General features: G+C 40.9%; 1 protein-coding gene across 1 annotated transcript; it reads left to right on the top strand.

Moving 5' to 3' along the window:
- Positions 1 to 5,870: 5,870 nt before the first annotated feature.
- On the top strand, positions 5,871 to 8,514 carry LOC115729988 (protein NRT1/ PTR FAMILY 2.11-like). Its single transcript, XM_030660623.2, has 4 exons — positions 5,871 to 6,173; positions 6,291 to 6,508; positions 6,766 to 7,319; positions 7,412 to 8,514. The coding sequence occupies exons 1-4, from the start codon at positions 5,939 to 5,941 to the stop codon at positions 8,310 to 8,312; spliced, it is 1,908 nt and encodes a 635-aa protein (XP_030516483.2). The 5' UTR covers positions 5,871 to 5,938; the 3' UTR covers positions 8,313 to 8,514.
- The last annotated feature ends 11,793 nt before the right edge of the window (positions 8,515 to 20,307 follow it).

The following is a 20,307-nucleotide window of genomic DNA, read 5'->3' as shown; positions in this document are numbered from 1 at the left end:
TGCAAAAAGAATAGTCCTCTTAGACGAGACTGTAGAGCCCCAAAAAAGAAAACTTGGTATAGAAATCAAAATGAAAAGGAAGAGAGATTTGTGAATGCAACTCTTCAAGAGGCATTTCACAGTGATGATTAAATTTTTAGCAGTGACAATAAGATTGAGTCTTGGTTTTGAACTAAGGTGTGTCGTTTCACTCAACTTCGCGCATGGTAATAATGCACAATTTTGTTGCTAGAAAGTTTGGAAAGGTTTATCTTGAAGATGATGAACTTTTGGATATTACAAGAAAGGGTGATGTTCATATAAAAACTACTAACAAGTTTCAATAGAAGTTGCATGATGTTATATATGTTCCATAACTTAAGAGAAATCTCAAATCTCTATAAGTCAATTGGACAGCACTAGATATATAACTATTTTTGGGGATAGCTCTTAGAAAATAGTAAAAGATGCTTTGGTTGTAGAACAGGTAACAAAGTCAGGAACACTGAGAGTAGTACAGAAACAGTAGTAGTTGCTGAGTCTGAAGCTGATTACATATTGTGGCATTCCATCTTGGACACGTTAACGAAAAGGGAATGACAGTATTAACATCAAAAGGAGAACAGCCTGATCTGAATGGAAAGCAGCTTGATCTGAAATCTATTGATATTAGTCTGTGTGAAGATTACATTCTGGGCAAGAAGAAACATGTCATTTTTTCGAAGATTGTGAGAGGACCAAAAGATAAAATTATACATATAGATGTGTGGGCCATCTCCCGTACATTTCCTCCGAGGCTCACTACTATGTGGAATTCATTGACGATTCCACCGGGAAGGCATATGTTTATTTTCTAAAAAATAAATTTGTTGTGCACGCTACTTTTAAAATATGAAAAGCTAAAGTGGAGAATGAGACTAGCTTGACGATTAGATGCCTAAGGAACTGATAATGGTGGTGAGTATGATAACAATGAGTTCAAGTGATTTGGTGCAGAGAATGGAATTAGATGACAAGAGCGTGCAAAAAGTATGAGGATGCATGTAGGATTACCCTAGATATTTTGGGCATATGCAATTGACACAACAACATATTTGAACAATACAAAACATTCAATTTGACTTGATTTCAAGCTACTAGAAGAAGAATGGAGTGGAAAGAAGATTATAATCACGCATCTGAAATTTTTTGTTATGTTTGATATGTCCACATAAATTCTCAAAATGGATATAAGCTTGATGCAAAAGCTAAACAAATATTTTTTAATTTGATATGGTTCTGATTGTTTGGCTATCGATTTTGGGATGAACAAACTAGAAAAATAACAAGAAATGTTGATATGACATTTAATGAAAACATGTTGTACAATGATAGATCTGTGGTAGAATCTAGTTTGAAGAAACAAATGGTTGAGATTAGAGAGATTGAAGTAGAGAGGGTTTGAAAGAGTGTTCTGGTAAGAAATCTTGAAATTGTTACTATAGATTCTAATAAAAAATCAAAATAATAATCACATACACCTAAACCCACTTTAAGAAGATCTAGTAGAACATATAAACATGTACAGAGGCATTCTCCGTCATTGCATTATTTGCTTTTGACTAATGCTAGCGAACTAGAAAAATTTTCGGAAGCAATGCAAGTTAGAGATTATGAGTTGGAGATAGAACTTAGCATTACATAACAAGTGAGTGTAACAGGTGAAAGAAGAACCGGATATCGAAAGTAGTGCAAGTTAAAGATTCTATTAAGCGGGAGTTAGCAATGCGGATGAGTTGGATTCACTCGAGAAGAACAAAACTTAGCATTACAGAACAAGTGGGTATACTGGGTCAAAGAAAAACCCAATGGCACTAAGAGGTACAAAGTAAATTTTTTAGTAAAAACTTTTCAGCAAAATATATGAATTAAACTATACAGAGATTTTCTCTCCAAAGCAGTTAGATGTAAAAACTGCATTCCTCCATGTTAACTTAGAAGAGGATATTCATATGGTACAACCCAAAGGTTTTTAGGTTCCTACAAAAGAAAGTTATAATGTGTGTATTGAAAAAGGCTCCTAGATAGTGCTACAAGAAATTTGACACTTTTATGATTCACTAGAAGTGAAATGGATCACTGTTATTATTTAAAAAAAAAATTGATTACTTCTATATTATTTTGTTATTACTAATAAGATGCCCGATGAATGGAGGAAAAGTATGCTTGTGCCTATCTACAAGAATAAGAGGGATATCTAGAATTGTTCCAACTATAGAGGTATTAAGCTTATGAGCCATACAATAAAGTTGTGGGAGAAAGTTATTGAACATCGTTTAAGAATAGGGACCAAGGTCTCTGTAAATCAATTTGGATTTATGTTAGGAAGATCTACCATGGAGGCTATCTTCTTGATACGACAATTAATGGAGAGATATTCAGAAAAGAAGAAGGATCTATATATATGGTGTTATTGATCTCGAGAAGGCGTATGATAGGGTTCTAAGAAAGGTTCTATGGTGGGTTCTTGAGAAGAAAAAAGTACCTTCAAAGTATGTAGAGGCAATCACGGATATGTATGATGGTGCTACTACATGAATAAAGGCTTGTAATGGCACTTCAAGTTATTTTCCAATCACAATAGGCTTACACCAAGGTTCCGCTTTGAGTCCTTATCTTTTTGCCTTAGTTATGGATGAGCTAACAAAAGATATCCAAGATGAGGTGCCGTGGTACATGCTATTTGCAGATAATATTGTGCTTATTGATGATACAGGGGCTGGGATTGGCGCTAAGCTGGGATTGGCGCTAAACTAGAATTATGGAGAAGTACATTGGAGTCTAAAGGATTTACGTTAAGTCAAAGTAAGACCGAATACATGAAGTGTGAGTTCGACATGGCAAGAGGAGGAGATCAAGAATCCGTGAATATGCTCGGACAAGAGGTACCTAAGAAAGATGCTTTTAGATATTTAGGATCTATATTGCAAAAGGGGGGAGAGATTAATGATGATTTAAGCCATAGAATTAGAGCAGGTTGGATGAAATGGCGCAAGGCATCGGGGTTTTTGTGAGATCGCAAAATCCCTCTTAGGCTAAAAGGAAAATTTTATAGAACAAGAGTAAGGCATGCAATGCTATACGGAGCTGAATGTTAGCCAAGACAGAGGCAACATGAGTATAAAATGGGAGTAGCGAAAATGAGAATGTTAAGGTGGATGTGTGGTCATACAAGGATAGATAAGATAAGAAATAAAGATATTCGATAAAAAGTTGGAGTAGTGCCGGTGGCAAAAAAGATGAAAGAACATAGATTGAGATAGTTTGGGCATATTCTTCGAAGATCCCTATATGCTCCGGTAAAAATAAAAGTTTGTTGTAGAGAACATGACATGAAGAAAGGAAGAGGTCGACTGAAACTTATTTGGAGGAAAGTAGTAAAACAAGATTTAATGAAGTTGGAAATAGATTGGCGTACGGCTTGTCTTAGGACGGAGTGAAGGAAAGCTATTAGCATTATGGGGACAAAATTCCTATGTTCTAAACTGTCATTTTTAGTCCTTTTTCCCTATATATATTTTTATTTTTATTTTTATATATTTATTTCTTTTCCCTCAATCGGTCTTGCTTTTATTTTATTTATTTTTGGATTTATCGACTACCGACCCCAACTAGTTTGGAATTAAGGTGATCTCGATGTTGATGTTGATGTTGATGTTGATATGGATGACACGCTCATTGCAGGATCTAGCATAAGGGAGATCAATATATTCAAACAACAATTGTTAAAAGAGTTTAAGATTAAGGAGTTGGGAGCAGCGAATTAGATTCTTCATATGAGGATCACGCAAGATAGATCCGAAGAATTCTAAAATTATCTCAAGAAAAGTACAATGAAAATGTGTTGAACAGATTCAAAATTCAGAATGCAAAGGCTAGAGTACTCCTTTTGGGATTCACTTCAATCTCTCGAAGAAGTAGTCACCAAAGACAGATGAAGAACGGGAGTATATGGCTAAGGTGTCTTATGCGTCAGTTTTTTACGGATTGATATATTATGTGGTGTGTACCAATCCAAACATAGGTTACGCAGTGGGAGTTGTCAGCAGATACATGGCTAATCCAGGAATAAAGCATTGAGAAGCTGTGAAGTGGCTATTAAGATACCAAAGAGGCGCTCAAGTATTTGTCTTGCAAAGAATCCGATATTTTATTCAAGGACAAAGCACAATAGTCGAACTATCCCAATTTCGTCGGCTAATAGAAGATGGGATATTGTCATTAGAGAAGATTGCTGGTGCAGAAAATCCAGCATATAGGTTTACAATGGTTATCACACTGAGAAATCAAGGTTATAAATTGCCTCAGTTGGCTTCCGTGGTTAGTGTGGATAATTTGAGTTACAAACATGAGTGAAAACTATAAAAGATTATTGGTCTTTCGAATATCAGTCTTCAAGTGAGCTATTGATGGAGTTTGTGGAGTCTATTAGAAAAGAAAAATAATATTATATCTCAGAGCTTTTATTGCTTATAGCACACATACAATTTTAACAGAGAATAAAGCTTTTTACGGCTACTAATGACATGATCAGGTATACCTTACACTCCTGCTATATATTATGGCAGTATATTTTGTAGTTGTTACCCCGAAACCTGTAAATCCAATACTAACACCGATATTGAAGAGATTTCCTACTACGATACCGTGGTTTTTTTCATTTTGAAAGGGTTTTCCATCTAAAAATTCGCTTATCTTCTTTTTTATTTTTTCTCTTTAAAGATTCGGCATTCCTAACATTTGATCAAGTTACTAAAAATAGTTCATTAGAGATTGCGAGCTCCTTGCTCACCTGATTTTAAATATGAAGAGAATTTGCGATGACAAAATTCGCCCACCATTACCTTCATCACAACAATTCTGAGTCATAAATCTCAAGCCTCCAAGCTTAAAGTAACATTCAACCGAAACCCGCTGGAAGAGAATAAAATGGGCGCCACCATAATTCTCGGCATGAAACAGGGTAATCTAAAACAATTAGCTGAGCAGAAAGAAACCTGTCGGGAAAGGAAAATAGAAAAAGTTGGTCTTCAATCAACAGATTCCAGAACTTAATGAAGCTTTTAAGTGAGAAAAAGAGAGATCAGTTTCCAAACCTCGGGACAATCTGTCCAAACCACTGGGCTTCACGGACAGAACAGAACAAGGCTCTCTGTCTTCTCCTCGTACTCACGTGAGGTTTCCTGTGACGTATCTGCCTTTTCATGAGGCGAACGTGTTACGCAGGAAAGCAAATTGGTTGGACTGTTGGTTGGATTGCATCACGGGGAGGGGGACTTCGACATTGGTTCTAAAAGCAAGACCCGAGTGACATGTTGACCTCAACAATGACAGGATTTAGACTTTTGGGGCGGCTTCCTGGTATTGCTGTGTTACAATATCAAATCCAGTGCATTTTCAGTAGCCATGTGATGATGAGTTGGTCGTTTTCTTGGTCTTTTTTTTAATGAGTTGGTCGTTTTCTTGGTCTTTTTTTTACTCCCCCACTCGGACGTTTCAACCCCGCCTTTGTGGACTCTTATGTCAGCAATGACGACTGGTGTGGCCCCCAAATGCTACTGAACACACCTAAATTTTCAGATTAGACTGTGTCATGAACGCTCACTCGTTACATTATATGGTCATAGTCATAGTTTGCTTTTGACGTCGTGGACAACGTCAATCACAGTCTAAAAAATTCAAAAGTAGACATGTCTCGCTGGACTGTACAGTGATGGAATCCTCCAAAACAGAGTTTGGGAATTTTCCAGAGAGAGAGAGATGGCATTAGTTCTCCCAATCAAAGACTCAGGAGGGAGTGGAAGAATAAATTTTGGCAGGTGCGATTAGAAAGTGGCATGAAAATTTGCTCTCCCTCGCCATATTATTAAATGAATTTCTCCCGTTCGCATTGACCATTTGGTCAGTATGCAACACTACAATGCCCAGCGGAGGGACAGGGAGACAATGGGCACATCCAGCAAAAAGGATGGAGGAGGAGAGGAAGAACGAGAGAGCACAGAACATCCACCACACTAATGGGGAAGCCACAGAGACAGAGCACAAGCTCGTCAATGGCGGCACCAAGGAAATGGAGATGGAGGAAAAAGGTGTCGCAGGCGAAGAAGAGACCATCATCAACTACAGAGGATGGAAGGCCATGCCCTTCATCATAGGTGACCCCAAAGACAGAGTCTCTTCTTGTTCAGACCCATGAGAGATTGTTTTTTTTCTTCCTCGTCAACTGTAATTTAATACTGTCCATGTGGACGAAACTGGGAAAAACTTCTCAGGAAATGAGACTTTCGAGAAGCTGGGAGCAATTGGGACCTTGGCCAACCTCTTGATCTACCTCACCACTGTGTTCAACCTAAAGAGCATCACAGCCGCAAACATCATCAACATCTTCAATGGCACCACCAATTTCTCCACCTTGGTCGGTGCTGCCTTGTGTGACACATACTTTGGCCGCTTCAAGACCCTCGGCTTCTGTACAGTCGCCTCTTTTCTGGTAACTCATTTCTACTTCTTGATCTCTCATGTTGAACCAATGTTTCTAGGACACTGTGATACTGTGGCTAGAAGCAGTTACTTGTTTTGGCATGCTTGAATTTTCAATTTCCATTGGCATAGGGCATGTTGTTTCTGGTCTGGTTCACTCTCAGTAGGCAGCAGCAACTACTATATGGTCTGTGGTACTGGGTTTAGGGTTTTCGTTTAAGCAAGTTGCTGTCCGAATGCAGCTGATTTACTGCCTTGTTCAATTAGGGCTTGCAAATGATACAACTAACAGCAGCTATCAAGAATCTGCATCCGCCGGAATGTGGCGACAACACCACGTGCGTTGGACCAACGGCCGGCCAGATGGCCTTCCTAATTACCGGGTTCGGGCTGCTGGTTTCTGGGGCAGCCGGCATCCGCCCCTGCAGTTTAGCATTCGGAGCCGACCAGTTCAATCCGAAGACCGAATCAGGAAAGAGAGGGATCAACAGCTTCTTCAATTGGTACTTTTTTACCGTCACATTCGCGCAGATGGTCTCCTTGACGCTTATCGTGTATGTGCAATCAAACATGAGCTGGGCGATCGGGTTATTGATCCCGGCGATCCTGATGCTCATATCATGTGCAGTCTTCTTCATGGGTTCGAAGATATATGTGAAAGTAAAAGCTCAAGGTAGTTCACTAAAAAGTGTAGCGCAGGTCATCTTCGCAGCCATTAAGAAAAGCCGACTTCCAACACCCGAGCAACCCTGGCTCTCTCTTTATAATTATATTCCTCCGAAAACTATCAACTCCAAGCTTCCTTACACAGATCAATTCAGGTACTGAAAATGAGCCCGCATTGCACATGTGCTGGATCTGCAATCATGTCCAAAGACGAAGCTTAATTAGTTTTTTTTTTTTTTTTCATCAGGTGCCTCGACAAAGCCGCAATTGTGACAGCTGAAGAGAGGAAAAGGCCAGATGGATCATCGGCTGATCCATGGAGACTCTGCAGCTTGCAGCAAGTGGAGGAAGTGAAATGTCTTATAAGAGTGATGCCCATTTGGGTAGTGAGTGTGTTCTATTACCTTGTCATCGTCCAACAACAAACCTATGCAGTCTTCCAGGCCGCTCAAATGGACAGACGCCTCAGGAACACCAGCTTCAAGATCCCAGCAGCATCGTACGTCGTCTTCATGATGTTGAGCCTCACAATATTCATACCCATCTACGACCAACTGATAGTCCCGTTCCTCTGGAGGATTACGGGGAAAGTAGGCGGCATCACGCTCCTCCAGAGGATGGGCATCGGCTTGTTTTTTGGTGTGCTAACAATGCTGGTGTCCGCCATAGTGGAAGAGCGCCGGAGGTCAATAGCTCTGACGAAGCCCACTCTTGGGGTCTATCCCCGCCAAGGCGAGATTTCATCAATGTCAGCCTTGTGGTTAATCCCTCAGTTCACTCTTGCAGGTCTCACTGAAGCATTCGCATCGATCAGCCTTGTCGAGTTTCACTACAAGCAGCTCCCTGAGAACATGAGGAGCATTGCAGGTTCTCGGTACTATGGTGTCATGGCAGGCTCAAGTTGGTTGAGCAGTCTACTCATATCGGTTGTCCACAAATACACCAAAGGAGCAGAAGCAGGGAACTGGTTACCGGAGGATCTGAATAAGGGAAGATTGGACTATTACTATTACCTGATTGCTGCATTGGAGTTTCTGGCCTTGGTGTGCTTTCTAGTATGTGCAAGGTGGTACAAGTATAAAGGAACAGATGCTGTTAGCCTCGAAGCAGACATAGAAATGAAGCAACATGAGCAGACTCATGTCTGAATAGTGATCTCAGAGGATCAAATTGTCACATTCATCCCATTGAATAATAGGCCTCTTATACAGATGGCGGTAGTAATTTGTTTTGTGGTAGCCCTAGCTATAGAGAGGCAGTTACAGTCCAGATACTGTAAACCTCGTGACTAATTATGTATTGACTTGGGTTTATGCACACCACCATTATGAATTTGACATCTTTACAGAATAACTTGGGACAAACTAAAGAATTTCACCCATTAAATGTCACACCCCGACTCTCGAGCTCGCGACATCCCTTCCTTACTCGCCTCGGGTCATGAATGATAGCGTCCCAGGTAAGCTATCGACCTACGAAATTACGGCGCATGCGGAACGTGCGAATCTCTCAGACAACAATATCAGCAAGGATAGTTCAGGAGGAAAAACATCACATTTATTTCACAAAAGTAGTTTTGTTCAAACAATCAGAGTAGATGAAATTTAACCCTACTGAGCTACAAGAAATATGTACAACCTCATACTTCGGGGCGGCTCACTAGGACCTCAAAAAGACACGAGATCGGGTAAGGTTAATCCCTCGTCTACTCCCAAAAATCCTACCACACTCCTCCAAGTTCGGCGTCCACGGCCTCCATCATCGCCTGAAAATTGTTAACCACAACGGGATGAGAAATTAATCTCAGTGAGTTAACGCCTAAGCCCGGTTAGGACGTTGATTCGCTCGTACACTCTAATAAACAAATACAACAATACAGAGCAGATAATTCAATCACATGCAAGCTTTTTCTTCGGGCCCCACATAATGCAATGCAGACTCGATTCAACAATCAACCAACCAAATCAATTCACCGCAGCAAAGCATCACAGCACTTACATGCACAGGACACCACACGTAGTCCATTTATTATCAGATCCGACCAGCAAGTCCAGCACACTAGTCGGTTGGTGCTCTCCCGGCAGGACCAGGCATCGTCCCTTACTTCCGGCGACGGCGTCTGATAGTCCGTGTGACTCCGCTCGACCAACCGTAAGACAATAATTATCGACACGGCACGGAGCTAACAGGAATCCTAAAAAGGCTTCGGCCCATCACAAATCGCGACCGGCAAACGTACGACCCGAAGACAATGATCGACGCGCATCCAGCAACCGTAAGACAATGATTGCCAGAACCGATTGACTAGAAGACAATGATTATCGGAATTATCCCATTATGTGACCACTCGTGCACTTCGACAACCAGCCAGTTCATTTCTTGGATTTAGGTTGAATGCTCACGCTCGAATGTTCAAATACTTGGCCCAAGGCCGTTTTCATGCAAAAATATGCAATTTTATCTCATACGTGATCACATGAATGCGCAATTTATATCGATCGACGGACCAAACAATTTGGGGCGATTCACCTCTAATCGGACCCCCACGGCAATCAACAACCAATCTGGCACTCACGGTCAATAATTCAATAATTCAATTAGTCAATTATAGCCAATCGATTATTAATCCCAATTTCAATTCCAATTGCGCACTCGTCTCTGATCTATCGCTCGCTCGCGATCAATCAATTCAATCACTCAAATCAATCAATTCTAATTAGGCATAAAATCCTAACTAATTAAAATAACTAAACCAATTAGGGCCATTGAATCTAAACCAAATTTCTAACCTAAACCGGCCCTAATCGAGCTACCTAAATACCTAATTATCTAATTAAACTAATTCGAATGCAATTAGCGTCCTAACTAAGAGTTAGGGGCTAACTCACCAAATTAATAGCTCGGGCGGTCTCAACTCGAGCGACGACGACACAAACTCGGCCCGACCCGACGACGACGACGACTCGCGGCCCGATCCACTTAGCTCCGGGCTTCTAATTTGGTCAAAGGCGGGCCAAAGACTTGGCGACAGCAGCACGAGGTTCGAGGGTGGCGGCCAGTGGCCGGAGCTAGCCGGAACAGTGGCCGGCCGGTGGTGAACAAGGGCAGCCAGAGGGAAAATAGGGGAAAATAGTGGCTTTGCGGGCTGTTTTGGGGTGGTTCGGGTGGTTCAACTTCTGGGGAAAGGTTGGGCCATTGTCGGGGGTCTCCGGGGAAGCTGCTGGTGGCGCCGGAGGCGGCCGAGCAGCGACGGCCAGAACTGGAGCAGAAAACAGGGGACCTCGGGCAAAACAGGGGAGGGTTTCCGAGGTTCAAATCGAGCTCCACAGGTGCCGATCGGTTGCGGGTGGCTTTGGGAGACGTCAAGGGGTCGAAGACGATGGCTTGGGGTGGTCGGCGGCCAGTGGGTGCGGCTGAACGCGGCGGAGGGCGGCGAAATAGTGGCCCGGCGAAAAATAGAGCAACCGGGACTTTGGGTCTGTTCGGGGCTGTCCGGCGGGTATGCGACGGCGCACGGCGGTGGGGTGACATCTGGAGGTTGAGAGGAAAGTGAGGTGGTGGCTAGTGGTGGTCGGAATGGGTGCGGGGCGGCCGGGCAGCTCACAAAGCCCACGGAGGCCGAAACAGAGCTGGGGGGGTCGCCGGGGCTGCTTCGGGTCCGGCGGCGGCGAACGACGGCTGGAACGGTGGCGATGAGGTGGCTGAACAACAGTGGAGGTCTGAGGTGGTGGTCGCACAAAAAGAACCCAAGAAGGAGAGGATATTCGGTGATGCAAGGGGGTTGGTCGTGCGAGCAACAATGGGAGAGAGAGAGCAGACGAGGAGAGAGAGAAAGGAGAGAGAGAGAAGGCTGAGAAAATCACGTGGGCTGCCGAAGATTGACCAAATTTGACTGAAAGTGGGGCCCACCCATCTCTTCAAATTAATGATTTTTGTTTCACATGAATAATATCTAAGGGCGGTTTCGTAATTTGACAAATCGGGACTGATCGGATTTTTGGCTCAACCGATTGGGAGTAAAATTAGGAATTTCACGAGCTAGGTTCGGTTCGGAAAATTTTAGGCGCGAGGATTACAAATCTTAAGTCGCGGCGACCACGGTTTCGAGACCCAATCGAAACCGAACGACATTTCGGGATTTGTCCAAATTTGTCGCTTACGTCCTTGCGATCCAAAAATTTGCACCGACTAAAATTTAATTCTCTTCCTTCTTATTGAGTTCGGGCAAATTTACAAACTTCGAATTTCCCGGGCGTCACATTAAACCTATGCCTACAGGATAATAGTTGATTTTGTATCAGGTGATGATAGAAGCTCAAATATCGTCAGTGAACATTGTCGCAAGTTTGCAACACATGCGGTGTAGGTGCAAATGGTTAAGTCAATTGACTGCTGACAGACATGTTGAGAGATTATTTTGTATTTAGAGAAGCTTTTAGACTTCTGGCATTGAGAATTGACTTTTGATACTGACTGTAACTTCACGGAACTATATGTCCGGGGAAGTATTGCTCGTAACACCTGTGAGTATTGTTGTGACTAGCGTTATTATAGAGAGGGTGAATAGGTGATTTTGAAACTTATTTAGAAAATAGTGCGGAATTAAAAATAAACAACCTCAGAATTTATTTCAGAATTTGATCAAGAACACAATCTGTGCTGACCTCAAAGTCCACTACGCACAATTTAACTATAAAAAATAATGTATACAGAGTTTAAGGGATAGAGAATTTGCACAGACAATTTATAATGGTTCGGCTTTTTTTCAAGTCTACATCCATTTCTTCATGTTGACAAACAATCGGTTGGATTTCACTAGTAAATAGCTCAAAAGTTACAATTCGGTCATATATTCGAGTGAGTAGACTTCCTTGTCTAACACTCACTCACTTTGAATAAGAATCTCCAAGTATTACAGTGTTTGAATCAAGAATGCTTTCTAGAACTTTGGAATTTTAGATTCTGGATTCTCTTGTACTCTTCAGCCTTAAAGTCTCATTCCTTTTATGCTCGTCCACCTTCAAGCTATCCGTTATAAGGTCTTCAAAAGATCACTGTCCAATCTACCCATTTGAATGAGATTGTATGAAAAAGGATTTCGTAGCCATTTAGATTAGAGATTAGAATCTCCCATTAGATCATATCACTCATACAATCATGACCTGGATTCCCAAAGATAGAATACTTCTTTTGGTAAATAATCATTTTCTTCCTTAATCCACGTCCTTGATAGATATGCAATAACCATCATGATTGACAATCTTTAAGAACGAATCTAACATGATTTACTAGCCGTTGTGATAATATAATTTCCCATATATAGCGTCTTGAATATATCTCGTAATAATCTAATCATTGCAATTGAAATACATCCTCAGAGCCTGATGAAGATGGTTTGAATAAAAGCTGAGGAAGAGATTTCCCTTCAAAAGAATTGATGGCCAAGGTTGTGTCACTGTCCCAGTCACTAGGAACTCTCAAAATCTGATGAAGATGTAACACAACAAACCAGACCCGAGATGACATAGGACAGCCAAAAAATGATAAGGATTGCTGTCTTCAACAGCTGAGTTACAGAGAAACAAAGTAGGTGCGATCTGCAGTGTGGAGGATTGCAAGGTCTGAACCTTCTCAACTTACACCAGGGCACTTTTTAAGCCCTCTAGACCTAAAAGCATTCCAAGCACTTCCAGTAATAGACTTCCCAGATGGAGTTGACTTCCAGATGATCCTGTCAGGGACAGATATATTAGGCTGCGTAGGAACACAAAGCCGATCCAAACCCTAAATAATATCGGAAGCCTCGGCCTGGAGATGCGGAGAAGACTGACCTTGGTATAAAATTAGCTGGGAAGTGCACCCAATGAATGCCAATCGTCATTCCAGATAAAAGTAGATTTCTCATCACCAATAATAAGCTTATTATGTCGCCTCGGAACTTTTTCCAAGCAAAGATGCATTAGCTGGAATAGACAAGTCCAAAAGGACATCATGTCTAGTGTTAAATGCATTAGTGCTGGAAGAAGTTGATTTAAGCAAGTTAAGATTACTACTAAACTTAATTGTTTAATTCGAAATGATTTTCTATAACCTTTTTTTCGTTTTGGATTTTTTTAATCAATTCATATTCTCTCGGTCATGTTTAATTAGGCCAATACATATTGATTGGTAATGCCTAGCCTAGTAGCCTCGCCCCAAGAGTTCGTTAGTAGTACTTTGTGATGGACGGGCTTGGCAATAAGGGAAAATTTCAAATAATGGCCCGAAGTGTTCTTATTTTCTCAAATAAGAGACTCAAATGAACGTTGTTTCAAATAAGAGCCGAAGTGGCATAACAGGTTTCAAATAAGGACCCGATGTCATTATGGAGGCTCAAAAAAGGGTCCGACTTAAAGGGCATTTTCATCAATTTCTTTTTTAACATTTTTTTCCTTTGTTCTGTGTTTTTTCCTTTTTATGTATTTTTCAAATTAAAAAATAGTTGAAAAAAATAAAAAGGAACACAATGGCAGGAGGGGAGCCTCCCGCCTATCGCCGAAGCCCCACTGTCGATGGGGCATTATTTAAGGCCGGTGGGTTGTCGGCACCTCAACTAGGGCCAACGTCCCTCGCCAAAGACCAGTCAAGAAGGGGGCAAGGGCAAGGGTCGCCAACCCCCGCTTTGACTAGGGTGAGTGTCGACGACATTCACCCAAGGTCGAGCCGGGGGTCGCCGACCCTCTCTAGATTTTAGCGAGGCCCTCTCCTCCGGGCGGTGGGGTTATCGGCCCTCGCCGAGTCGTCGGCAATGTCAATATTGGGGCGGCAGCCATAGGTTTATTTTTTTTTTTTAAGAAAAATAGAAAAAGAATAAATAAAGAAAAAAGAAACAAACCAAAAAAGTGAAATAACGAAAATACCCATGAAATCAAGTCCTTTTTTTAGATTCTATTGCCACTTTAGGCCCTTATTTGAAAGAAGATTCATTTCAAGTCTTTATTTGAAAAAAGGCTCACTTGAGGTCCTTATTGAAGAAAATGAGGACACTTCAAGCCCTTATTTGAAAAAATGAAAGTACTTCGACTCTTTTTTGGAATTTTGCCTTGGCAATAATTTAGGCAAGCTTGACAACATATGGGCTTGAGAAATGACCATCCATCTCTGCTTTGTAACCCAAAGAAAAAAAAAAAAAAGTCTACAACCACATCATTATCTCAACGACCCTTATAATGATCAAACTAAGCGAGATTATAATTGATATGATAGAAGTTTTAGAATCTCCATGGTAAACTTTGGTGGTACCATCAAATAGGTGGATCTAATTGGGTTTGGGTTGGTCGAAAAGGTTCCGAGCCAAATTAACTTATTTTTTATATATTACAAATCTAGTATCTCATATTCGATCCAACTTATATTATTAGAATACTTCCATATTTAATTCAATCTAGGAAAGCTCATACCCAAACCGAGGAGAGAACATGAAACGAGCGAGCGTAAAATCGAGTAAGGACGAGAGAGAGTGACAAGAGAGCCATAGATGTGGGTAAATCCATTTATAGCTTATTTATTGAATATAACTAACTAAATATAAGTTAGGGAATGAATTTATGACCCATTTTAAGAAGTCCAAGTACAAGCTCTTCGCATTGAAAAAACAGCCCCAAAGCTTTAGGTTTTTTAGGGTAGTAGGCATCACTAGACGTATGCTCACTAGTTAAAACGTAGCACATTCTGAACCTGTATCACTAAGACAACATTTAACCCAAACGGTTCTTTGGCACACAAAACCCCAAATCAGTCTCAAATTTACCCTCGGTTAGCATTCAATCTAATTTCGAGGCAATTGAGAACATGACGAATACGATGTGGATTGTAACTACATGAACCGCCCTAGAAAACGACATTTTTTTTTCTGAGGTGACATCGCTTTTAGCTAGCTTTGTCAAGAGCTACAGCATCATCGCATCACACATGGAATTAGGTAAAATCAAGTAGATTAAGTAGATAGGAATCCGACCAAAAAAAAAAGTAGAACATGAATGACTTTGCTAGCCAGGCGTTGCCACGTTGAGACAGCAAAAGAGGACGAAGTGCCAATGGAGAGTAAATTTGGGATAATTGTATCACTTTGAAGGCTTCTGTGCATTGAAAAACTATTTAGATAGATGTTCTAGGTGATACAATATTAGAATTTCCTATGTAAACGGTCCTATGATTAATTATGCTTGGGCCATCATATTCTATTTAATTATGTGCTTTTTAGAGGACATACACACAAATAATCCGATATAGGAACATGAATACTTAAGATAATTGATCATCCAAAATTGGAGAATATAGGCTAGCCCCCATAGGAAGTACATAAAACCAAAAAAGAAGCCGTACCATTGGGCCTGCCTGTTAGACTAGGCCCATTATGGCCCAAACATTACAAGTTGAGCCCCATTCAATTCCATACTCCTCTGTTTTTTTTTTTTTTTTTTGGGTTGGGGTGTGGGGGGGGTCTTAGGGTGGGTTTGGTTCAACTTTCCCAATGGGCTTTCAACCCTCAAAGCCCGTTAGGAGAATGTTGAAGCGTTTGGTTCAATTTTAGGTCAAGATTTAACCAAATGTTAGCCTTGGGAAAGCTGAAAGTCCAATGCTAGTAGGACCAGCATTTGGCCAAATGCAAAAAGATTTTTTTCTTCCCAAAACTATCCTCACTAGTTTCCTATTTTTTCGATTTTTCCCCTCTCTCATTCTGTTCATCTTCTTCATTAAGTTCTTCGTGGAGGAGTCAAATTTGATATTCCAGGCGAGGACCGACCTAGGAACGGCGAGGGGCCAGCAAGGGTTCGGTTGCCCAGGGGAAGCTTGTCGCCCGGGTGGCGATTCCCGGTTCGCATGGACCCAGGCGTCACTTGACCTCAAGTGGCAGTCGTCTGGATCGAGCGACCCTCGGTGGGAACGGCATGAAGTTGGGTGATGGCCGCCGACGCCATATATGGCTTGTCGGCAACCTCAAACCTTTGCCAGATAGGCGGAGGTTATTTTTTATTAAAAAAATAGAAAAGTGCATTCAAAGTCCCTTCGTAAAGTTATTTTTACCAAATACCGCTTAACCCAAAGTCCATTTCAAATGAGTTTTTACCAAACGTAATTAGCATTTTCTCAAACTCCTTTGGGTTGAAGTCATTTATATTTTTCTAAAGCTCATTTCAAATACCGAACCAAACCCACCCTTACTATTCCATACTTAAAACCGTGCTATTTCGTCTAGCACATATTAATTCACTTAGTTTACGTAGAAATCGATTGAGATTACTATGGGTATAGAAAACAGTCCTTTTCCTAGAATGGACCCGTCGAAATTTCAGTTTAGCTTGTACGTTTCAAAGTATAGCCAAACCCAATCCCGCCCAATTGTGTGGTTTGGTGGTGGTGCGTTTGTTTCATGGAAAATGAGTGATTTGGAAAATATTTTCTAAAAAGTAATCGCTTATGTCACTTAAAAAAAATAGATAAATGAAAATTTTTTTCATCACTTGCGAAAATAGTTAGGCATAGATTGCTATAGATAATAAAAATATTTTCCGTTAACTAATTTTTCTAAACGATATGAGCAATCACTTTTTGGAAAATATTTTCCAAATCGCTTATTTTTCATGAAATAAACACACCATAAATATCTTTTCGAAGTTAGCTTGGTTTCATTCGAGAATCTGTCAAAATTTACGTTCCTGTCTTCTTTTGCATTGGTAGCTTGTGAGGATCCAAAATCAAATTGTCAACTCCCTTAATTTCACAGTCGACAGAGCTCGCGCACGTGCAAGAGACAGAGGGAGAGATTGCGACGTCCTCTAGATACACGTCCCAAGACCCGACCTGAACAAGTTATGTAAATTCATCTGGTCGGTACCTCCAAACTTGGAGTTACTAGATACAAGATTATTTAGGCCATTTCGTGACTCTTAAGAATTGTTCTTTCTTGTTTACGTCTAATCTATAATTATCGTTCACGTCTTGTGTCATGACTCATGATCATTTGAGTGTCTAGCCGGTAGGGGTCATATTTTGTATACTTAATTGATTTGGGTTCGAAACGGCTTGGGCTATTACTGGATCTGATCGTGATAAATCGGTCCGATTCGAAATCCGATCTCGCTCTCATCTCTATTTCAGATGATCAAGCACGACAGATGATAGGTCCTTAGACCCGTGTTGACTATGAATTTCTACTATGAGACATTGCAGCTGAGAATGGACTGAAAGTGACGAGGGCACAACATGTCATTGTTCAACAACCACTGTGTCGGCTCGAGCAGGATGTTTTCTCAATGAGAACAAACAGGTTATTATCTTGGATTTTCTATGGGACAGAAGGACTGATTAGCTAAATTTGTTGCCAAATTGTGATTTGAGCGTTTGTTGAAAGTCAGAAAATAGGAACTCTTGTTCTTTTTCTACCGTTCTACTCCTTTTCACATGCACGGTTAGAATGCTCAATGAACACTATTTACTTATGTTCTTTTACATTGTACTGGCCTTTGTTTTTTCCAGCTCAAGTTAGAGACATGATCGTCCTGGAAATAGTTAACAATCACTTCTGAACTCTGTAAGATCGATGTTGCCCGTAAGTCTTCTCATGGTGTGTCTCACTATGAAATGAGCACGAACTGCCGGTCAGACCTGGGATTGAGGGATATCACCTTCTTAGGATGTGGTCCAACCCAAACCCTAGTTTATTAATTGCTTGAAACATGTCATGTTTATCGTGATATTAAAGTTATCTTAGGTCGCATTTCGTAGGTTGGACTTCGACCGAAATAAAGTATTGTCGGAAATGAAGTGGACTTGAATAAGGATCAAGATGAGTGTTTTCTACAGTCTGCTGTTCATGTTATTGGTCTCCAGGGAATGTTCAAAATGGCAAGATTTCCCCACTTCTTCCTCTATAATTCACGCTTTTGGATTTCTTTGTCAGAAAAGCCATATTTAACGAATCGTCTGGAAAGCTAATATTCTAATCAAATCTGAAAACTATGGTTAAATTCACTGGAATCCTTTTGTCACTCGAGTTGTTAAGTGTGCTTTAATGTTGAACTCCATTTACTTAACGCATGGAAGCATTTGGAGAAGCTGCAAGATCAAATTGAGATTTTCGGCCACGAGGGCACAGAAGAATAAGAGTTACTAATGTTCTTGGAAGTTTAGTTAACTTGCCGGTGCTTTCAAATTGCTCCACAAAGCTGCAATTGTCACCCCAGAAGACCCTATCAACCAGGATAGGTCGCCAATGCTTGGGACGCTTCAGAATTCAGCAGGTTGAAGAAGTGAAGTGTTTAATAGAAGTCATCCCGATAGGGGTCTCGACCGGTGTCTCCTACGTACCTGTAGTCCAACAGCAAACTTTTGTTCTCTTCCAACCTCTTCAATCCAATTGGCGCATTGTTAACACTTAGCTCAAGATTCCTCCTGTGAGTTACTTTGTTTTGCTATGCTTGGCCTTGGGTTCCAATCTATGATCGAATTGTCATCCCAAGGCTAAGGAAACTCAATGGAAAAGAATACAGTACCATGACACTCCTAAAGCTGGGGATCAGGATGTTTTCGGCCACAATCAGCAGGATAAGGTCGGTAATCATGGAAGACAGAAGGAATACTTGGGACTTACTGACCCAATCAGACTCCACCAGAGAAGAGATGCAATTTCTTCTATGTCAGGGTTATGGCTTGGTGCCTCAGCTAGTAATATGACAGAGTATCTGGAGCAATTGCACTCATTGCTCGAGTCGATTTTTTGTGCAAGCGGTTCCCAGAGAATATGAGAAGCTGGCAGGGTCGAATTACCTGAGCAGTCTGCCCATATCGATCCTTCCCCGGATGAAATGGAGACTGGTTGGCTCAAGATCATAACAAGGGAAAGTTGGATATCCTCTATTGTCTGATTGCTCCATTGCCAGCATTGAATTTGGTTCAATTTGTTCTGTGCGCGAGGTGATTTAAAAACAAAGGAAGCAGCAACAGCAGCAAGTACTGAAGTTGGCTTAATTTGTGGTGTGCAATAAAACAAACATGTTTGATTTCCCTGATTTCTTGTTTTTTAGCAATTAGGAGAATAACACCTTTGCAAATGCAAGTAGGATTTCGTTTATATATGTTCTTTTAGTCAGAACTTGTCATTTGCCTTTTTCTGTGTGGTTGCATTCCGACGAACTGCGCTGTTGGTACCGTCCTGGCCTTTTCTTCGCCGACCCAACTCGACTCCGAGATATTTTTCTATCCTGAACATGTTCAACAGCCATACAAGTGGCTGCTCACAAATTTTCAGAAAATGCGCTCGTGGATTCACCAAGAGAATTCATCGACGGTACCTAAGAATTGTATTTTCAGCATATTTGGTGTTGTAATATAAAACGCGCAGAAACTAATCAGGATTTTGCAAATAAGTCAATACGAAAGCCCAGGAGAAATAACGAGAACGATAAAGGACATCGGAGATTACGTGGTTCATCCGGAATATCGGTACCTACATCCACGAAAGAGCCAGCAAGAACAATCTACTATAATCGGAGAATCGCAGTTATAATCGCTTAATACACTCGTGTTTCCCGCACCTAAATTATATCCAAATCCAAAGGGTTTACAAATAAACAACTTAATTGGATATATAAAAAAACTCACAAGGCACAAATCGAACGTCCCTTACGTTCTTTTCTCTTTCTCGCGCCGCTGTTCTTCGCCTTTTTTTTTTTTTTCTCTTGTGCGGCTTCGGTCTTGTATTGTGCGGCCCCCGCTCTGCACACACTTTTCTTTTGTCCAGAGAAAAAGTAACCTAAAAGCAACTCACGCCCTTTTTATTTTGCCTCTCTCTCTCTCTCTCTGACAAAACTTGGCCCCACAATTTCATATACATATAACTTTTTTTTTGTTTTTTTTTTATCAAAGCATATACATATAACTTACGAAGGCTTTTTCCCTTTTTTTTTTTTAACTCTCTGGGGCCCACAATAACATAATAACAATAATATATGTGTGCCTCATTTTCCATCCTGTAGCGCCCAATATCAAAATGCTGTTCAGTAGCATATCTTGATCGGTCAAACCGGTCAAGAATAATAATGCTTATCTTCCCCAATAAAATATAAATGAACCTTTTTTTTTTTGTTAGCTAGATTTTGGGTT

The sequence above is a fragment of the Rhodamnia argentea genome, chromosome 7 (assembly GCF_020921035.1).
Source record: "Rhodamnia argentea isolate NSW1041297 chromosome 7, ASM2092103v1, whole genome shotgun sequence".
Classification (NCBI taxonomy): domain Eukaryota; kingdom Viridiplantae; phylum Streptophyta; class Magnoliopsida; order Myrtales; family Myrtaceae; genus Rhodamnia; species Rhodamnia argentea.
Note: the sequence above shows the minus strand (reverse complement) of the source record. Positions and strands in the feature narration are given on the sequence as shown.

What these genes read in the sequence shown, in the direction of transcription:
- LOC115729988 (XM_030660623.2), top strand. Translation starts at nt 5,939, where the DNA reads ATGCCCAGCGGAGGGACAGGGAGACAATGGGCACATCCAGCAAAAAGG. An exon ending in GTACAGTCGCCTCTTTTCTG is followed by an intron (nt 6,509 to 6,765) that starts GTAACTCATTTC and finishes TTGTTCAATTAG; the next exon opens with GGCTTGCAAATGATACAACT. An exon ending in CCTTACACAGATCAATTCAG is followed by an intron (nt 7,320 to 7,411) that starts GTACTGAAAATG and finishes TTTTTTCATCAG; the next exon opens with GTGCCTCGACAAAGCCGCAA.